The following is a 20,828-nucleotide window of genomic DNA, read 5'->3' as shown; positions in this document are numbered from 1 at the left end:
CTCGGGCTGAAGCCCCGCCCATTGAAGTGTCAATCCAGACAGTTGGTTAAGTTTGAGTATTTCTAAGTTTTACATATCATTTTCATCTTTTTAGAGTATGAACCTTTTTTTGCCTGTACTAAGCAACATGCTGATGTTTTACGGATAGTTTTACCATGTTCACACCTCAGTTTAGCGCGTTGGCTAAAATGTGCATATTAGCGCGAAGGCCTTTAGGCATAACACAAAGTATTTGGACTTTGTCTCGATGACGGCACGAGACGAAAAGTCAGGGCATCAACAAAGTAATTCCAATGTGTGGATGGACGTTAATGGCAAAACATGTCACCCCAAAACCCCAAAATGTGAATCTCATGGCGACTCTAGTGGAAAACTCATCTTCAAACAAGCCTCCTCGGTGTCATTGGGATTCATCCTCTGGGCGCCATGAATATTTCAGGTGTTGGAAATCACTCCCCATTCCCCCCCCCCCGATATCACAGTACAGTCACCGGCTGCCATTTAATGTCAATGTCTGAAGATGCATCCACCATAGAGTGCCGTGAACAACTCCAGAAGGTCCATGTGGCATGAACTTTCAGCTAAAATTCCCACAATGCAATGCTCCGCATTTTATAGATAAGACAAGGACCCTTGTGTGACTCAACAGCTTCCAGTGATGACGCAAAAGTAGGACTTCAAATGAAACGCAGGGTTGGTAATCTTCCAGAACAGTCTTGAGAGTGCTGTTAACGTTCTCATTACATCCGGACAGCAATACAATAAATCAAATGCTCTGACAAACTGCAATAAGCACATCCAATAATTTTATTTGGCCCCGAATGAAATGATCGGGCTGTATAATTATCATTATTATATATTGTTTTATTATTCTAGCGTACTCTTGGAAGTTTCTCAAGATTACCTACCCTATAGCTGACAGAGCTGCCAATTACCTGCTGTTGCTTCAAGCTACATTTGTATTTGTTATTACTCGTTTTAAAAAGGAAGTCCACGAATGTGAAGACATTAGCATCAGACTGTGATGGAGGAAAAAAAGAAGAAAAGAAAACAGTCAAACACACTTAATTGGTCGAGGTTAACCGACTAAATTGAGGAATGTATTTGTCTGTGGAGTCTTATTAAGCTGGGCTGATCCAGGGTCTGTGTGTGCGTGTCACCATCTGTCTTTTACAGGGTGCAGAGCAGTAAGGGATGGTGATATGTGCCATGCAGCTCCGTATGAATCATGTGGCATTCCACACATGGTGATTAGCGCCCAAATTATGGTCCACGCTGGGACCTGGAGGAAGTGCTTGCAGATGCATATCAATGCAACCCTCTAATCCCCAAAACGTATACTCTAACAACTTTGGAACAACTTATTTACACCTCATAAACCAGAGGCTTTAAGATCCCGGGACATCCCAGCAAACAGTTATCGCTGGAACAAAGACGACTTACTGGAAGACAACGGTGAGGAAACAACCGATCGCCCGGGCCGATGTCGAAATCGTGCCTTAAAATACGAACGCCTGTTTTCACGCCACACACACACACACACACACACGTATATATTTTTTTTTAAAAACACACATTCTGGAGCTCCACCCTCATTTTATATCCCACCAAGTCAGGCTTTGTAATCCTCTGCTGAATTTTAGATGTAATATCGCGCCGTTTCAAAAACTCCTTCTGATACGGGGTGCCGTAAATCAAACGTGACCTTCACCTTGAGAACCGAACATCGGCAGCTTGATGGGTTTAGCGAGATGCTCCGCGGGTGCTTTGTAAATGCTGTGTATATCATAAACATTATGATCTTAAAAAAAGAGGACTAAATACCACCACAGGCCTGTCTGGAAGATATAAAAACTGTTTATAATGGCACAGGGAAGAGGAGGAGGGAAGGAAACGGGGAGGCCTCGCAGTAGTTACTCATGTGCATGCTAAATAAACCCACATGCAACATACACACACACACGTTATAGAATCTTTGATTGGACCGACATCAACATTTTTCTCATTGCAAAAAAAAAAAGAGACTTAGGCGGATACATATCTGCACAGGATGTGTACAATAAATGATTATGAGGTGTTGTGTGTCGGCCCGAAGCACAGGCTTCCCACACCGACCGCTCCAAAAAGGTTGAATATTAATGCAGATAAGTTCAGAGGCGTTTGGAGATTTGAGAAACGGCGCAGTTGTGACAGGTGGTGTAGGTGCAAAACATGTTGGATTACCTAATGAGCCCGCTGGTATGTAATGGAGTGTAACTACATTAATAGAGTGTCACGCCTTTGGGTCTTCTCCGTGACCTCCTCACATAAATCCTTGTGGCGGGTTTTGTAACCACCACTTAATCCCTGGTCGGTCGTTGCAAATGTAAAACCACACACACACACACACACAAAGTTGCCATGTGGACACACACACACACACACACACACACACACACACACACACACACCTGATCCATGGAATTCATCAGATAACACCTGGATCTGTCCACACGTTCTAACTACTGCCCTGGCATACAATAAATGGCAGCAGCTGCGTTTAAGAAATAAGATTAATTAAGGTGTTCTTGCTTTAACAGCACAGGCCGCCTCCTCCTCTCTCCGACGGCTCCAGCTGTGAGAACATGGCTTCCTTTATTGCCCCCTAGTCAGTGACACACACACTCCCCTTGCCCGTCTTTAACATTCTGCTCAGCAGTGTTGAATTTCTATGCATAATAGCCTTTTTATTTTAAGAAAAACGGAGGTGTTAATCATCCATTATGGGATCTATTAGTAACAATAGCTGCTTAATGGATATTACAGAACCACAGTCGTCCTTAAAAATAGGGTAGCACTTGCATATAGTGGCTTCTCTCTCTGAATACTTTGTGGATGAAGGCGCTGAGAAGTCAAGGCAAGAAGGTTAAAACTGAGCTCGTATACACTGCTGCTGTAAAACTCTTCACATTCACTCGGCCTGCACCAAAACACTGCCCATCAATAATCACTATATATAAAAAAAAAGGAGGTAAGCAGGTTTATGATGCACCAAAAGAAAAGAGACCTTCAGTCGGCAGAGACTTTAATAAAGCCTTTCCCGTCATCCTTCCAAAGCCCTCTGCTTCCACCTAGTGGTGACTATCTACATTGACCACTGGATGCCACACTTGGAAAAACCTTAAAAATAAAAAAATTATTTATTAGCAATCACAAGTGGAAAGAAAAAGAAAATAAATGCATGACATCTACAGGAGCATTTGTTGGAATAAAAACGCTAAATCTTATTTACAAAAGTCTGCAATTGAATGTGATTAAGTTCAGCACATGCGCATACAAATTGCATATAGGCTATATTATATATATTATTACACAGGTAACAAAAAGCATTTCCCAACCAAATCACCCACATTGTAACGCTCCTCACTGCTGCGGTCCCGACGATGGACATTTAGGATTACTGGATGGATTTGTAGAATAAAATAAAATTACAGTGAAATGCAGAAGCCATGTCGGTCTACGTGGAGCATTATAGCCGTCATCGGCATGGGTCAGATTAATACACAGCGATACTGTGATGACATCAGGCATTTATGACGTCGAGCATCCGGCGCTTTGAACGAAACGGTTCGTCTTCTGTTCTCCGGGAAGCTCGGTCGTCACGAGCAACGCCGGCTTTCCGTCATCCGGCCCGTGTGTTTCGGATCATTTTCTTAAAAGTCCGTCAACAACCTGAGAACTGCAAGAAAAGACTTTTTTCGAGCTACATTAAAGTGTCGCAGGCTCCGGGGCGTGAAGCGGCATTCGAGGAAGCCGTCGACTGACAAAACAAATGTGACATTGCTCTAATTTCCCCCCATTACGTCGCTCCTCAACGTTCCCGTTGCTAGTACCGTCTTCCCCTGCTGGGACCACGTGATCATTGATAACGGCGGGTTAGAAGTGACATTGGGCAATAGCCGTCTGACTGGAACGCCCTTAGTCGAAGGCACTTTAAGCTCACAGTCTTACCTTCGTGTAAACTTTGACTTAAGTCACTTAATAAAAATGGATACTTCCACACGCCGGCAAATAAAAATAAAAAAAGACTGGCTACATTGCAAATATCTTAAAATTGGGAATTTACGATTAAGAGCACAAGATACCGTCGTCATTTGTCAAATAACCGTTTTTAAAGAAAAATAAACTACAATCGCGACCTCGTCACGTTTCCATGTAGGTTTTAGGAGGATGTCCGTCCCAGTGTAGCTGTGGGGACGGCACATCGTAACATTAGATTCTGGTGTCGAAGGGAACCGCAACCAATTTTTTTTTTTTTTTTAAAAGACAAAAAAGGAAAGTCAGACACAGATCATCATAATGACCCAGCGGTAAGGCATGATGGGTAAGGATAAGCCACCTTCAACAAAGTACTGAAACAACTCTTCGGCTGGGTTTGGCGGTCGTGCTGTACAGGGGGGGCTACACATCTACGGTAGTGTACTGGGTGGTGAGCAGATAGCTGGAATACTTCACAGAGGCAGTGGAAAGGATGTCGAGGTGCCGGGACCATTAGCGGGCTGCGGCCAGAGGGTGGGGGGGGGACGGGGGGGACGGGGGGGACGATGACAACGACGGCATTTTCAGCTTCTCCGTGACTTCGAATGCTGGATGAGCCACTGCAGTGTGATATCTGCAGAGGGAGTGATGGGAAGGCATTTAATTTTTTCCCCCGTGAGCTCAGCATGCACACGCACCACGAGACATTTGTATACGTGCGGGTGAATCGTGTCGAGTCTTTGAAACGCGGATCTGCTCCTTACCTATGTTGTCTTTCTCTTTGCAGGAGACGGAATAGCAGCAGATCTCTCGGTCCTGAATGCCAGATAGATTCCTGGAAAAGGAAAGACGGGAAACATGAAACCTTTAAGTATGCATTAGGGTATTATGTTTAAGCGGATTACATTTTTTTTTTCTTCTTTAAACAGCGAAAGCACTTATCAGCACCATCTAAAATGACAAGCTGCTACGTGAATATATTGTGGGAGTGGGCTGATAACAGATGCGTTAGCATGGTAGAAGCTTAGAGCACCTTTTAACTCTTTCTCTTAATGTTGACTGGGACATGCTAGTGAAACGCTTGTTAAATAAAAGGAGAGCAGTTTTGCAATGCATACAGTTGACCGCACAAAAGACCGGATTAGCGTTGAATTGGGTTCATTTACTGATCCAAAAATCGCAGCTTTGCGATGTGTGTCCATATATGATTTTGAGTCCCATTAAATTACAGCTATTCCCCCCCCGATGCGGTCGATGACTGCCCTTCAGTGTATGGCTAGAAGTATTGCGGGTATTTTAGATTTACCACAGGTAATTTTGGTCATGCGGTATATAACTTAATAACGTATTGGAAATGCCTGACATCACGCAGGGATATGCCCGACACGGATTTATCAATGGAGTTTGTGCAGGGTTATTAACATAAAGATACTGTCGTCTTGAGTGCCTCACAGTTTTTCAATGAGCTGCTTCTCATCGAGTGCGTTGGGTAGGTCTCGTTTGTTGCCCAGTACGAGAATCTGAAAGTCGTAGGAGGGGGGGGGGGGAGAAACGAGAGAAAGGGTTGATCAATAACCAGCACGGCAATGTATCAGCATTACCCCACATTGTGATCAGACAATGGTGCGTCAAGTCACTGCACACATCGATTTAGCACATCAGACACAGTCTAATCAATTAGCCCGTCAGCTTAGATATCGAACACTCATTTAAAAAAAGAAAATGAATCCTGGCGTGGGCTCAAATTACCACTCAGTGTCCCAGTCTGCGTCACTTCAAACCATCAGTTACCAATTATGAGTTTTAATCCCCGCTTTCAGAAATCATGAGTTTCTTTTTGGCTAAAGACCAAACGTTTCCTCTTACAGGAATTCCTTGGAGCTGTGGTTTGTCTAAAAGGTTGTGGAGTTCGTTTCTGGAAGCTTCCATCTTCTCTCGGTCTGCCGCGTCCACCATGTAACTGCAAAAATAAAGATATAAGAATACAATGTAAACGTATTGAATAAGCAGTGTATTGCATAAGTGTTTGTGTGATGTTCGTTCAGGTTTCCCGGATCCTCAGGAAGCCAAATAGGCAACGTGGGGTCACAAAGGCCACCAAGATGTACAAACTCACACGATAGCATTGACTCCGCGACAGTAGCGCTCCCACATGCTTCTGAAGCGAGGCTGTCCCCCGATGTCCCATATCTGAGGAGAGAAAGCACAGTATCAACAATGCAGTCTTAAGGGAGACAAAAAGTTTACTTGGTACTACTTTATAAACCAAATATTGTCCCATTACCGCCCCACAGAGCAGAGCAGACGGCTGTAGGTCGGCACGGGGCCGGTTTAAAATAGAAAACAGTGAAACCATCCAGCTGGACTTGCTCATTAACTCACCTTTATTGTCACATTGCCTTTAGTGACCTTCCGCATGTTGAACCCGACTGTGGGAATCATGTCTTCACTGAACTGGCCGGACTGCGGAGACAAAAAAAATTAATATTCATTTAAATGGTCGCTTTTCTCCCCAGTCTTGGTGCCATTTAATTTTAATTAGTGTACCGACAGTCAGTACAAAGCCAGTGTCTCTACATCGCCATCACCTCCGCGTGTGTTTAGGTCCGTGTAGTTTCTGTTCAGAAGTCACATGAAGAAGCTTAGCTGAAGGGAATCATTTTGATAATAAAAAAATTAAACACTTCTTTACAAGGGTCCTTTTTTCCACTGCTTGTTGTCCTTTTAGCTCCATAAAATCATTGTGAAGACGGCGGCATCTACACATCAGCATGCCTTAGCTTCCAACAGAGCCTTCTGCAGCCAGCGCTTTGCAACTTAACATTCCACGGGCTTGACGTGCCATGCGAGGCATTTATCCTAAAAGTGGGGTCGCCCTACTCGGCTGCTACTACGGCTTTTATAAGAAACGTGTTTGAAAGAAATTCAAAAAAATGCCAGATGACTTCAATAACTCTGGTCCTATGGCTCATGCACAAGTGAAGGAGGTGGAACTAAAAAGCACCACACATGACAACAACAGATTCAGAAGGAACACAATGGTGCTGAACCCAGGAGAGGGGGAGCCTCCAGTACTGTGGCCTAGGACCAGACTTCCTGAGACTAGTGTGGCCTGTCTCCTAGATACACAGTACGTAAACAACTACATCATCTAGCCCCTTTACCTGTAAACAAGATAGATGTGGGAACAAAGTGGTTTAAAAAAAATTATCATGAAAATAAATAAAAGCACATCAACAGTGCTGGTAAACTTAACAGAGGAAGGGTATAAACACGACCCAATTACATGAATTAATTTAACCTTGTCACGCAACATTATAGCACACATGTATTAAAGTCACGTGTATAATCTATTTATAAAAAGCAAAAGATAGCTGGCAGCCTGCAGGCTCCAGGTCTCGTTCGCTTCCATTTACTCTCGCGAGATGACAAACATGACAGCGTGTTTACAACGTTAGCTTATGGCCCCGTGATGTCAACATCTCGTCGATGTTGACACAGCAGCAGCAGCAGCAACAACAACAACTATTGCAAAGCACCGACAACTCCGTTCACATGACCGGTTTCCTCAATCATACCTGAGTCACGGTCACGAGCCGCACGGCTCGGGGGAGGGAGGGGGACCCGGGACCAGTACCCCAGCCACACAGTGAAGCCCCCACGAAGGGGAACCATAGCGCGAGTACATTTAATGTGCAACACGGTCAAAGAAGCCTCCCCCCGGGTAGTGGCGTCGACCCCGATGGGGGGCCCCACCGCGCTGACAACTCACCGCAATCACATTGACGAAGGTGGTTTTCCCGGAGTACTGGAGTCCCACCAGCGTGAGCTCCATCTCCTCCTTCCAGAAGACCGACCTGAACCAGTCCAGAAGCCTGTTGATGAGGGCCAGCATCTTGGGAGGGCCGAGGTGGTCGCAGCGCGCGCTGTTGGTCGTGAACTGGCTTCGCGAGCGGCAGTCCGCAACAGGAAGTAGCGAGCTCGCGTTGTCACGTCATGTGATCCTCTGGCTTCGCGAGCGGCAGTCCGCTACAGGAAGTAGCGAGCTCGCGTTGTCACGTCATGTGATCCTCTGGCTTCGCGAGCGGCAGTCCGCTACAGGAAGTAGCGAGCTCGCGTTGTCACGTCATGTGATCCTCTGGCTTCGCGAGCGGCAGTCCGCTACAGGAAGTAGCGAGCTCGCGTTGTCACGTCATGTGATCCTCTGGCTTCGCGAGCGGCAGTCCGCTACAGGAAGTAGCGAGCTCGCGGTGTCACGTCATGTGATCCTCTGGCTTCGCGAGCGGCAGTCCGCTACAGGAAGTAGCGAGCTCGCGGTGTCACGTCATGTGATCCTCTGGCTTCGCGAGCGGCAGTCCGCTACAGGAAGTAGCGAGCTCGCGGTGTCACGTCATGTGATCCTCTGGCTTCGCGAGCGGCAGTCCGCAACAGGAAGTAGCGAGCTCGCGGTGTCACGTCATGTGATCCTCTGGCAAGCGACGCGCCCGCTGAGATAAGTCCAATAAGAGGGGGAAACAAGTCAAAGACTAAAGGGAAACACACATATAGTCCACCTACAACAGGTGTATTATTCTTATTGGATAATTGAGCAGGATTTAATATCTATTGGACAATGGATCCAAAGGTGGGCGTTGGCATAGGTCAGGGGTCAGCAACCTTTATAATCCAAAGAGTCGTTTTGCACCATTTTCAACCAAATAAAATTCGTCTGGAGCCACAAAAGCTATTTGATATCACAGCTTATAAAGTGTTATACATAGTCATATTATATTCATTGTATTTATGAAATGATAGAGCAATAATGAAGACACTTTTTGACATTGTTTAGCTATTTTACCTATTTTATTTTACCTGTTGTAAAAACTGTTGTATCAAACTCTTATGAAGAGGAGAAAAGAAATACACTGTCATGTCAATTAAAGACACGACCGGTCTTGAGCCCTCCCTATATGTGTGGCTCCTGGGGTCGAGTGGCCTCCTGTAACCACAAGGTGGCAGGTACATTATATATACACAATATACCTGTGGTAAGATGTGTTTTTGAGGTACATTATATATACACAATATACCTGTGGTAAGATGTGTTTTTGAGGTACATTATATATACACAATATTACCAGATGTGTTATTGAGGTTATTGAGGTACATTATAGTATGTGTATATATATGTGTGGAAATACATACATACATATATATATATATATATATATATATATATATATATATATATACACATATATATACACATATATATCTGTATTTATATACAAGACATTTGAATTTTGAATAATGTTATAACAGTTTGGGAATTACTGTCTGGAGCACAATTTAGATACTGGAGTAAATAATATGCAGTAAATAGTACACAAGAATCTCTGCAACACAATCTTTTATTTTAATTTGTGTTATTTTTGTTTTAATTTGACCACCTTCAGGCCTCCAGATATATCTAGTCAAATGGAAAAGTCTGAAAAGGGAATTTCACTGATCGCTGATAAATATAGTATTGAGTGATGCATGGAGTGGAACTATGACAACGCAGCATACATTCATAGAAATCACAACCACCATTTATTAAAGTAAAAAAATAGACCTTCATTGTCTACAACATCCATAAATCATAAATCTGACAACGGTTACTGGAGAAAGCATGATGTAGTACATCTTTCTTCCTGTCATTAAACAGCAATCATCGGCACACCAGAATAATTCCAGGTTTTTGGGACATTGGAATGTTACTTTTGGAGGTCAAGTCATTATGATCTTTTCTAAAAAAACATCCATTGGTTTTTGGAAGTTGTCATATTACTTAATATGAACAACCATATAATTTAATTTGGCAATCAATTAAAAATGTTATTAAGCTTGACATATAAATTCCGGTTCTAAAAAAAATTATCGATGCAATTTTTATTAGCGGCAGAAAAGCGGCGTCGCCCCTCACGATGCCTCGGTCCACTTCCGTCGCAATCGTCGATTATTCACACGTTCACGTGATCGTGAACCGGCGTGCGACCGTCACGACGGCACGGCGGCCTGTGTGGCGTCGACCGTCTCGAGGCCCGTCAGTTCGGTGGGCAGCCCTTAGAAAGAGATGGGGGGGGGGGGGGGGGGGGGGGGCATCGCGCTGTCATACATTACACAAACAAAAAGATGCATTCAGGATGTCGTCGTGAGAGACGCGATTACCTTCGGCCTAATGAGTGTGTTGTACTTCTCGGGGGCTGCCGCACTCATTAATGTCGTGTAAATAGTCACTCTGGGGATTATGGACACAGAAGACAATAGATGCCATCAGATGTCATGCGACATGCAGTAAACTATTAAAACAATCTACGGAACGCTTCCTTGAAAATAACACTATCAAAATATTGCTGTTCTATACAGCGTATACTTGCAATGGTGTCAAACAAAGGCCTATTGACAAGAGACACTGGTATGCACACAGCTCCCCCGTCTCAGCGACATGGACAGTCATGTGACTCCTTGAAACAAAAACAATGAGAGCGTACCGGGCGGATGAAGATCTCCTTACCCGTTGCACACCGGATACAGCGACAGAACCTGCAAAGCAAGACCAGGTTAGTCAAATCCACACAAAATGCGCCGCACGCGATATCCCTCATTGATTCAGTCGTCCACACATGCCTGGTAAAGGGTCTCCAAGCTGATGTTCTCTTGGCCTGTAGCGTTTAGTGCTTTGTTGGCTGCGTCCCTACAAAATGGAAACATATCGTGAGCGTAATAAGCAGCGAACGGCGGCGATAGCGTGGCGGTACCCGTCGTGTGACAGGACTCACCTGCGGTGATCCCTGGTTGGAGGCGGGAGCCAGTGGTCAAAGTTGGTCTCCACTCGGTACCATCTGGAACGGGGGAACGCACAGGTTTTTCTTCTTTTTTTTAAAAATACGTTTGGGTTCGGTTGTGCAGTTTTGCACTCGACGCACACACGTTTTTGGGACAACAGGCTGTCCCCGGGTGTGTTGCCTACCCTCCAGTCAGGGGATCCAGGGGCCAGATGTCGGCGGGGCCCGTTCGGTCTCTGGTGATGACGACCCCTTCGCCTGCTCGCGTCCCTCCCACGATGTAATACACCCCGGTGATGATGTGAATCTTGGCGAGGCGCATCACGGCGTCCTGAAAGTCCTCCGCTTCCGCCAGCGTCTGCGTGGGTTACATACAAATAGACAGAGTCCAAAATCATCCAATCATTCACTACTTCCTCCACACGATACAGAGAGATCTATGTAGAGGACGATATGAGGAGCAATAAATATCTGCAAAAACATTTTTTTTATAAGTGTGCTTTCAAAGGCTTTGTGGCCTGAATTTTTATTCTTAATTCTTTTAATGATTATACCTTATTTATATTAATTATTGTGCTTTTTTCTTATACCTTGCTTCCTACCTTTTAAACTATTTAAAATTTTAAAAAATGGTGTCTGCCATTTCTATGTTGTAATGTACCTTTTAACTTGTAAATGTAATATTTACATTAATATTGTGCGGTTAATTACGTCATTGCTTTCGGGAAATCAAAACGTGCCAGGTCAACGTCGGCCGGTAGCCTATCCATAATAAATATCGACCTGCATTGTTGTTATTAATACAAACTGGAAGCTGTTTTGTCGAGTTGCCACTTTGAGTGAATGTAAGTTCCCCTTTACGTTTACTGTGCGTCTAGGGCTTTTATTGTGAAAGGTAACGAGTAAAGTGGTGTGTAAAGCAATGTGGGGGACGATAGGTGCATTTTCCCAAATGAATAAATACAAAGTACGTTTCACTTCCTCGTACAGTGAACTTCCTCATCGTTGCTTCCCTAAAGTCCTGAACTCACCTCCCTCACCAGCCAGCTGACGGGGGATCTCCGAAAGAGGAGCGCAGACACCATGTTCTTCCACAAGTTCCACAAGTGTTCACTGCCTGATGACCACACACACACACACACACACACAATGGAATAATACAATCTGAACATTGCAAACATTTCCGGACAAACATGAGCGCTGACAAGAGGCGCGGTGTCACCTCGCTGGTCACCAGACACCGTGAACTTGTTGGGACTCTGTCCCGTCCACAGGCCGATGTATCCGGCAAAAGACGTTCCACGGTACGCCACCTTTCAAATAAACCACGTACAGGATTGTACATTTTGTTAAGCTTAATATAACTCAAGGAGGTGATGTCGTTTTTGAGTGCTGTACCTTTCCATTCTTGATGAATATCACGTCCATCGTCAGATTCCTCAGAACCGCGTGTGGATAATCAAGGTTCCTGCCGTGGTACATGTGCCCCTTCTCGTCCTGAGCGACGATGCTGGTGCAGAATCTGTGAACGCACACAGTTTAGATCCAGCCGGCCTCCGCATCGTGCACACATCGGGTTTAAAAATCATACGTACGCAGATATTTCATAGGCAAAGTTGAGAATGATGACGTCTGAAATGTCTCCCAGGTGCGAGGCCAAGCCGCGGATCTCCCCCCCGTACGGCTGAGGAATGTACTTTTCGAGGTCCTTCACCAGCGGCCTCACTGCGCGATGGACCCATTTAGGAACCGTCGTGCTGACGACGACAAAAGGAGAAGACAACAAACACGTCTGTGTCCGCACTGGAAGATGCACACAATACAAACAAGTGCAGGAGTTGGTTTCACTGCTGATTCAAGGCTGCCGTAATGCGTTAATACGAAAGAAAACATCGTTAGCGCGTTAGCGTGTTAGCTTTCTACCAGAATTATGTTTCTAACTATGTGTGGTTACGTCCCTCATTAGTACAGTTCACCTTTCTCTTAGTTTAACAACCACTGGTGATGTAATATGATATAATTTAAGGGTAGGGGATGTATTCTTATATTGATGCGATGTTCTCTGATACTAAAGTGGAAAATATTCAAGAACACGTTCACAAATGTGTGACATTATTAGACCCGTTGGCTCTGTAGCCAAACTGCAGGGGGTCCAGGAGTGGCTCGTGAGGGTTTCAAGGTGGGCCAGGATTAGGTACTCAAAAGACCACAGAGGTCCGTGCAACAGGCCTGTAGTCATTAAGGTTTAATTAAGGGGTGATGGTGGAGGCCTTGAAGCAGGCGTGTATGTGGGAGGAGTTGAAGAACCGAATAGAGAGTCGTTGTGGTGGGTGATGAAGAGTCGCGGGCCCCTGCTGAGCTGGGGAAGAGGCACTTGGTGCCCTGGAGCTGGTGGACGGGGTCAGGACTGTCCCGTTGTCTTTCAACTGGTGTTGCAGCTTCTCAGCGTGCAGTCGTTCAGCTCTCACCGCCTCGCTGAACCTGTTTTTTGACTCCTTATGCAAGTCCTTATCTCAACTCCTAAAGGCCTGTTCCTCTATCAACAGCTGCCGTTGAAGCCAATTATACACGGTGGCCAAATGGTGGAATTATCATTTTCGGGTCCGACATGTGATGCCACGGGACCTGAAAAATAAATGTTCCCATAGACGTACATTGGGAAAAGAGACGTCTGTTACTCAGTGGATTATACTTCTTTTTTTTTAAAAAGGAGTCAAGGAATCAGCTTCCTACAGAGCCCTTATTTATATAAGTCACGAGGTCCTAAAAAGTTGTATAACGCACTAATAATCAAACAAAACAATACATAATAAATATATATTTATACACATTGTTTTCAATATATATATAATGAAATCTATATATATATATATATATATATATATTGCATATACACATATATATAAATATATATACTTCATTTATGGATTACATTATATATATTGAACAAAATGTGTATACATAAATATTTATTATGTACTGCTTGTTTGTTTGTTTACCAACTGGTTGTCGCAGTGGTCTGTTAACTAATAATGTTTATGATTACTGATGAACCCATTTTCAAAAGCCTACCCACACAACGTTGTTGTTATACATGCGTTATAAGCACCGAGTTGCTCGTTACAAAGTGTCTGCCACACGTGACCTGCGGCGTCACGAGTAAAACTACTTTCTAGAGATCCAACATAACTTACTCGATGACCTCCGCGGCGGCTTTCCTCAGGTAGTCCACGTCGAACACTTTCCCCAGAGAGTCCCATCGCACCTCTGGAGCTTCATCCAGGCTGACGGTCACCGTGGGGGGCGCGACCTGCGCCGGGCACGAGACTCCGAGTCCGAGCAGCAGCACCGCAGCCCGCAGCAGCAGCAGCAGCATCATCATCATCATCATCATCATCAACGCGACTGGTCCGCTCCGTCCGAGCGGAGCTGGGACACCGTGCGGAAAGAGACTTCCGATCGGAGCTTTTCAGAATAAGAGCTGGGTCAACAGACGGGTCATAAGACACCAAGCTTCCGCAAACCAATGGCTTTTGGCTTCATGACGATGGTAATCATGATCAAACTAAATCATGGAATGGATTAAGAGAAATACGTAAAACCAAACCAAAGTCTTCCAAACCAAAATCCGGTTCCTCAGTTCAGAATCAGAATCAGCTTTATTGGCCATGTACAATATAAACAACAACAACAACAACAATGAAATGGGGATGTAGTGCATAAATATCTTATTTAGCATTCATGCAGCTAAATAGACTGAATTCAATGTAGATACAACAATTTCAATTTGAGATGAAAGTTCATGTGAACGTCCAAATGTAAAAAGGGTATCTGCACTGCCGCCACCAGATGGCGTCATTGTCACAGTTAGTTTTCTCTGATGCTCTTCTGTGCAGTGAGCCACCATCACCACTGATATGAACGATAAGGCATATGTTAGTAAATGTATTGTGACATCTGTGTGATGCCTATAAACTACAGATCCATTCCACACATGGGAAACACTGTTTCTCTGCACGTGTGTTCGGTGTGCAGTACAGCTCAGTGGGTCTGAGTGGCAGTGAAGAGTGACGAGTGCAGCGTGCACACGAGATGAAGACGTGCACACGTGGTCTCGTCTGTAAATTAGTGCACATATTGCCACAGACACACTTTGGCATCGAGGGGTTTCTAGTTTGAAAGATTCTCACGAGACGAGGAGCATCCTGCAGAGACCATCTCTGCTTCTGTGGAAACCAAGGCAACAGGTCAGAGGTCAGGGGTCAACCTCAACACATATCTGGTGTACAGTGTGATGCAACAACTAAGAGAAACTCCCTTTTCCCAGTTAGACACACAGTGACACACAGATCAGGGCAGGTTGTACATTTACTAACACGAGTGCCTGTAAAGTATCCACACTAGTGCCAGTACATGGACCTGTGCACGTTGATCACGGACGTCGCACACACATGGATGTTCATTTTTTTTTACATGTGTGTAGGGCCTCCCCTGTAAGCACAGAGGGGCTGAAAGTAGTGCACTTTGTGACCCTTTGTCTGTGATAAGTGCAAAATAAATAAACCTTATTTTATTACCTGTATATATATATATATACACACACATATATACATACAAATAATATGTATATTATTATATTATATGTAAGGTATACAATAGATAAAATAATATATATTAACAGTGTATTAAATAGACTTTGAGGAAGGTGGACAAAATTACGACTATTTTCCTGTAAGAAGCTCTAAAGCCAAATTGATTTCTAATGCAGCATTTTGATTGTATGAATGGGCTCCATATAATATGAGTATTCATTGGGTTCAACAGTAACAGAGGGCCATGGGTTGAGCTAGAAAGAGCATCTCGCTGTGGGGTAAGCCTCTCCTACCTCTGGGTCGAGGGCCCCCAGTGCAGCGTCCAGTGTCCATTGCACGAAAACAGCAAACATGTCCCTTTGTATTCCTCCCATTTATACATTCACATTAAAATGGTAAAAAGGAGTGAATGTTAATAAAGATCAAATAAAGTAATATAACATGTTCAATATGCATCCCTTAAATGGAGTAGTACCGTTTTAGATTATATTCAGCTTACATTTGTGAGGTTATTAGAGTTGATGCTCTCCTGGAGGAGCTGAGGGCTGTCTTCTGAAGGCCCTCAGTCTCTCCCGAAGACTCTGGTCCCCTCTCCTCTGGTCCCCTGCTGTGTCGGACCTCTCGGGGCTTCCCAGGCTGCTCAGTCCGGCTCTCCCTCGGTGTGGTCACGCTGACAGCCAGTCCTCTGTCTGTCATGTCTGCAGTCGCCTTTTAATTACCTGTTGAACGGGTGCTCGGCACTTGTTTTCTCTGAGGGAGATTGGAAAGGTTGATTTCCATAACAATAGTTTGAGTGGATCTTTACACCAGGAAACAACTCCGTTACATCGATCGCGTCTCTCCAGCTGTTAAAACCGACTGACAGCTGATCAGCTGATCCGGAGTCAGTGTGAAGCAGACACGTCCTTCACGCGACGCTTGGGAGGAAAGGACGTCTCATTTCTCTCCATAGTATTCTCTCCTCGCCTGGTAGAAGAGACGCGTGCATGGCTATCTGCTAAGCTAATGAACGAGAGCTAGCGTTGGTTAGCAACAAGCTAAGCTATCGACACAGAGGTGACTCACGTGACACTCGTTGACTGCTTGGGGGCGGAGCCGGGTTTCGAACCTCTGACCTCGCGCTCCGAATGCCACTGACCAATCCGCTGGACCACCAATGAAAACACGCTTTCCCCGCCCATATTACCCACCATGCATCAGATTGCCCTCGTCATGGTGACCGCTGTCAACAGACTAATGTCTCGGCAGAACTTTTTGAAATGATCTCTTTTCTTTCGACCCAGTTGTTTGCAACTAAATATACTTCTATAGATCTATATTCAAGAACAATTAAATTATACATATGTTTATATATAAATATATATATATATATATTTATATAGCACAATTAATTAAATGTTCAACAAACATTGTAAACATGTCTTTATATTAGAACCAATGTCATAATAGTTCTGATGTAATTAAAAAATCTGACTGTATGACACTTTATATATAATAAATATTGTGTAAATTCTAATTTAATATCTTTTTGATTTCCATTTGACTCAACACATCTGGTGCACAGTGTGATGCAACTAAGAGAAACAAGCCTCCCTTTTCCCAGTTAGACGGACAGTGTCACACAGGTCAGGGCAGGTTGACTAACATTGAAACATCCACATAGAGCCAGAACGTGGTGGACCTGTGCACGTTGATCACGGAGTTCTGAACTCCCCATCTGCTCATGCACGGTCCAAATACCCGGATGTGTCTGATGTTGGTTCTTCTGATCACCGTTGTCCCTGAACAGGACATTATCACGAGGTCTGGATATCTGGGATCAAGTACAATTGGGATTGTCCTGTAACAGGATATTAATGTTATGCTGTTAGAAATGCACAATAATAGATAATATGATAATACAGCACATACATATACATATACATATATATATATATATATATATATATATATATATATATATATATATATATATATATATATATATACATACATACATATATGCAGACCACCAGCCCCTCCCCCCCACGGATGTGTGGATTGCGCTGCGCAGCATCAACTCACGTAAGGCTGCGGGCCCTGACGGCATCCCGGACGTGTGCTCCAGGCCTGTGCTGGGCAGCTGACTGGGGTCCTGACTGACATCTTCAACCTGTCACTGGCCCAAGCAGCTGTGCCAACGTGCTTTAAAGCCACCTCTATCGTGCCAGTGCCCAAACACGCCACTGCAGCGAGCCTTAGCGACTTTCGCCCCGCTGCACTTACACCCATCATCATGAAGTGTATGAGAGGCTGGTCTTGGCTCATCTGAAAACCTGCTTACCACCCACACTGGACCCCCTCCAATTCACCTACCGCCAGAACAGGTGTACAGAAGACGCCATCTCCACAGCGCTTCACTCCGCCCTCTCCCACCTGGACAATAAAAACACTTGTGTGAGAATCAGCTTTATTGGCCATGTGTGTGTGCACATACATGTAATTAAATGGTTAAATGTACATTTTCATTATATACAATATGGTTAAAGTCATTCATGAACCAACTTCAAGGTATGATACCACAAATACAATACTGGTATATTTATCTATAATAGTAATAAATAAAACATCTGTATGGTTCCCTTTTTCACCAGCTTGTTCCTGGACCGATTTTTGAACACTTAACAAATAGCATTAATATTAGTATTATCCTAGTTTGCATGCATGTGAAAAGATTCCACATTTGTCACATGTCTAATTCTGGAGGGAGGGGGGAAACCCCTCCTAATCTTGTCACATTTATAATGTTTATAATTGTTATAATTTTGAAAAATGCAAATTTTGAAAAATATATATATTGCGCAATCTTGAAATTGGACAAATATTGCGCAATCTTTAAATTCTAAAAGACAAAGCTCCCCACGAATCTGTATATGTTGGCTAGCGCGGTGGCGAAGCGGCTTACGCTCTCGCCTTCCACACCAGATAAGATGCGGGTTCGAAACCCGGGTGTGGCGGTGGTTCGCACAAAGCGACTCCCCGCGCTTGGTGGGTTTACTCATTTCCTCCCACTTGGATCCGCAAACGGACCACAAATTTCGGACGGTTCTCAACGATACTATGCCCCCCGAGAGAACCGTGTCGGCGTCAGTTGAGCCAAATTGGGAGAACTACCCCTGGATTGCGGTCACGGGACTTCATGACTCCCCGGTACCTCCAACAGGGACACTTGTGTGTGCAGTGTATACATTGCATAATGAGAGTGCGACCTCTGGCTTCAACTGGCGTTTGGCACGTAGGATTACCAGCGATACCAGTGCACGGTGTAACTGGCAGTTTAAAAAAGAAAATGTTCATTTATCAAAAAAAAAAAAAGTTAAATTAAATTAAAAATTTTAATTTTTTTTTTCTTTTCTTCTTCCTTTATTGCAATTAATACAAAATAAATATATATATATATATAATTAATACAAAATAAATATATATATATATATATATATTTATTTTGTATTAATTGCAAAAAAAATAAATAAAACACACATTAATACAAAATAAATATATATATATATATATATATATTTATTTTGTATTAATTAATTGCAATAAAGGAAGAAGAAAAGAAAAAAAAAATTAAAATTATTATTATTTTTTAAAATTTAATTAAACTTTTTTTTTCCAAAACATCTCTCATCGTGTCTGTTTTAAAAAGTGGCAGTTTAAAAAAGAAAAAGTTCATTTATCTAATAAAAAAAAAGTTAAATTAAATTAAAATTTTTTTTAATTAATTTAATATTTTTTCTTCTTCTTTTATTAATAAATTAAATTAATAAATAAAAAGTTATTTTATTTTTTATTTCTATATATTCTTTCCGAAACATCTCCCATCTCTTGCGTGTCTGTTTTCTGATCGCTTGGTTTAGCCGGAGCTGATACGGTAATTGTGTGATATTCTTTAGTACAAAGGGCTGATTACCTGCTGTACATCTTACACATTTAAACACTCGGATCTCTCCTTCTTTTAGCGACGTATCGCTACAAATCCAACAGTCTTATTTTCACGTTGTTTAGTTCCGCTAACGTTAGCCACCGTGCTAGCTTAGCGGATAGCGATAGCTTCCTTCTGGCCCCCTCCTGCTCGCTCTCTGCTCAGCGTGTCACATGTAGAGCTCTTCCTCTGCCTCCCTTCATGATAACGGTAACACGAGTAGTTCATTTGCTGTGTTGGAGGCAGTTCTCAGTGGGTTCGATGCACCATCGAAGGGCGGAGGCTGAGAGCCCTGCTGCACGTTACAAGAGCGCCATCTACTGACAGGCGAGGGGAACTACTAAGAATGGGCCCAATGTGAATCAATAATCAATAACACATAAAGCCCTCAGGGACTCGTGCAATACATTGAATGAGCAACGAATGCTTAAAGAACACAAACACAGAAATTGTCTGAATAATGTTTATTCAAAATTGCATTGCATCCCCGTTCAGAACAATGTACTCCTTTTAAAAATGTAAAATAAAGTGGCAGAATTAAACTAGCACCATCACTATTTGGCATTGCTTTTACATTATTTAAATGTTTAGGCAAGTCGGATGGATATCCAATCTTCAAAAGTTATTCTTTATGCTCTACAGTAGAACTCTGACTCCTGCGTGTCTCATAATTCATGTTTGTGTGACATTTAAAACATGTTATAGTATTAGTTGTCAGAGTAAATACTAAATACACATGTGAAACACGTGTATTTCAAACCTAAAACAAAGCTTAAAGGAGCTATAGCCCACATTCATAAATACAGCGGAGCAGACTGTGGTCCCACTTCCTGTTTGTATTGTAATCCGTCTGTGACACGACCCTCTGCTCTGCACCGTGCACTAGCCAGGACGAGCGTGCACGGGGAGCAGCGTTCATGACGTGGACGACGCCACCTACCACCTCCATGCGTGCTTGTGATGTCACAGGCGATCCCGGCCCAGACAAATAGCTCCTTTAAGGGATGCCAAACGGCCCTGTGGAGAAAAGGTTAAATATAGTGTACACAGGAACATCTCTATGTATTAGCTTTGTTTGGTTTCCCTACACCCTCGACGTTAGAGGTGATACAGAAGAAGAAGAAAAAGAAACAGCAAAGCTGGGCGCACGCAGAGTTCATAATTTTCACTGAACCCTGGCAAATCTCTACCGGTCACATCTTTGTCCAAATATATATATTCCGGCTCATTGTAGGCTGTGTGCAGGTATGACGCACACACTGCTCCTCCATCTTCTGCATCCTTCAATGTAAATATGTATGGGGTTTGGATGGAGACAACAAAACAGTGTTACTCTAAAACAGAAAGATAATACCATGTGTACATTTTATTCTATGTCTCGTCTGCACTTTGTTGATTATTTATTTGTTGTCTACTGTTGTTGCTTGTTGTTGTTTGTAATGTCTGACG

At 43.4% G+C, this 20,828-nt stretch overlaps 2 protein-coding genes and 1 long non-coding RNA gene across 5 annotated transcripts; all 3 read right to left on the bottom strand.

The window, feature by feature from the left end:
- Window positions 1-3,051: 3,051 nt before the first annotated feature.
- Window positions 3,052-8,433, bottom strand: arl8bb (ADP-ribosylation factor-like 8Bb). The gene is made up of 7 exons (XM_034532808.1): window positions 7,790-8,433; window positions 6,400-6,480; window positions 6,134-6,207; window positions 5,884-5,977; window positions 5,470-5,537; window positions 4,782-4,852; window positions 3,052-4,651 (listed from the first exon to the last, which is right to left on the bottom strand). The coding sequence occupies exons 1-7, from the start codon at window positions 7,910-7,912 to the stop codon at window positions 4,602-4,604; spliced, it is 561 nt and encodes a 186-aa protein (XP_034388699.1). The 5' UTR covers window positions 7,913-8,433; the 3' UTR covers window positions 3,052-4,601.
- A 1,132-nt stretch (window positions 8,434-9,565) lies between these two features.
- On the bottom strand, window positions 9,566-14,268 carry LOC117730264 (N-acylethanolamine-hydrolyzing acid amidase-like). 3 transcript variants are annotated; one of them, XR_004609456.1, is made up of 11 exons: window positions 14,018-14,268; window positions 12,419-12,580; window positions 12,222-12,345; window positions 12,046-12,136; window positions 11,855-11,940; window positions 11,009-11,181; window positions 10,818-10,880; window positions 10,666-10,732; window positions 10,530-10,581; window positions 10,207-10,276; window positions 9,566-10,100 (listed from the first exon to the last, which is right to left on the bottom strand). XR_004609456.1 is itself a non-coding variant. In XM_034531817.1 (11 exons), the coding sequence occupies exons 1-11, from the start codon at window positions 14,218-14,220 to the stop codon at window positions 10,083-10,085; spliced, it is 1,086 nt and encodes a 361-aa protein (XP_034387708.1). In that variant the 5' UTR covers window positions 14,221-14,268; the 3' UTR covers window positions 9,566-10,082. The 3 variants fall into 3 exon arrangements, 2 of the variants coding, with proteins under 2 accessions (XP_034387708.1, XP_034387709.1); XM_034531817.1 differs by having other exon boundaries at window positions 10,553-10,581; XM_034531818.1 differs by having other exon boundaries at window positions 10,553-10,581; window positions 12,419-12,626; window positions 14,018-14,113.
- Window positions 14,269-16,832: 2,564 nt separating this feature from the next.
- On the bottom strand, window positions 16,833-19,648 carry LOC117730265. The gene is made up of 3 exons (XR_004609457.1): window positions 19,368-19,648; window positions 17,480-17,830; window positions 16,833-17,255 (listed from the first exon to the last, which is right to left on the bottom strand). It is a non-coding gene; the product is annotated as an uncharacterized LOC117730265 (long non-coding RNA).
- Between the last annotated feature and the right edge of the window lie 1,180 nt (window positions 19,649-20,828).

The sequence above is a fragment of the Cyclopterus lumpus genome, chromosome 5, assembly GCF_009769545.1.
Source record: "Cyclopterus lumpus isolate fCycLum1 chromosome 5, fCycLum1.pri, whole genome shotgun sequence".
Classification (NCBI taxonomy): domain Eukaryota; kingdom Metazoa; phylum Chordata; class Actinopteri; order Perciformes; family Cyclopteridae; genus Cyclopterus; species Cyclopterus lumpus.
The sequence above is the reverse complement of the archived record's forward strand: the minus strand, read 5'-3'. Positions and strand labels throughout refer to the sequence as shown.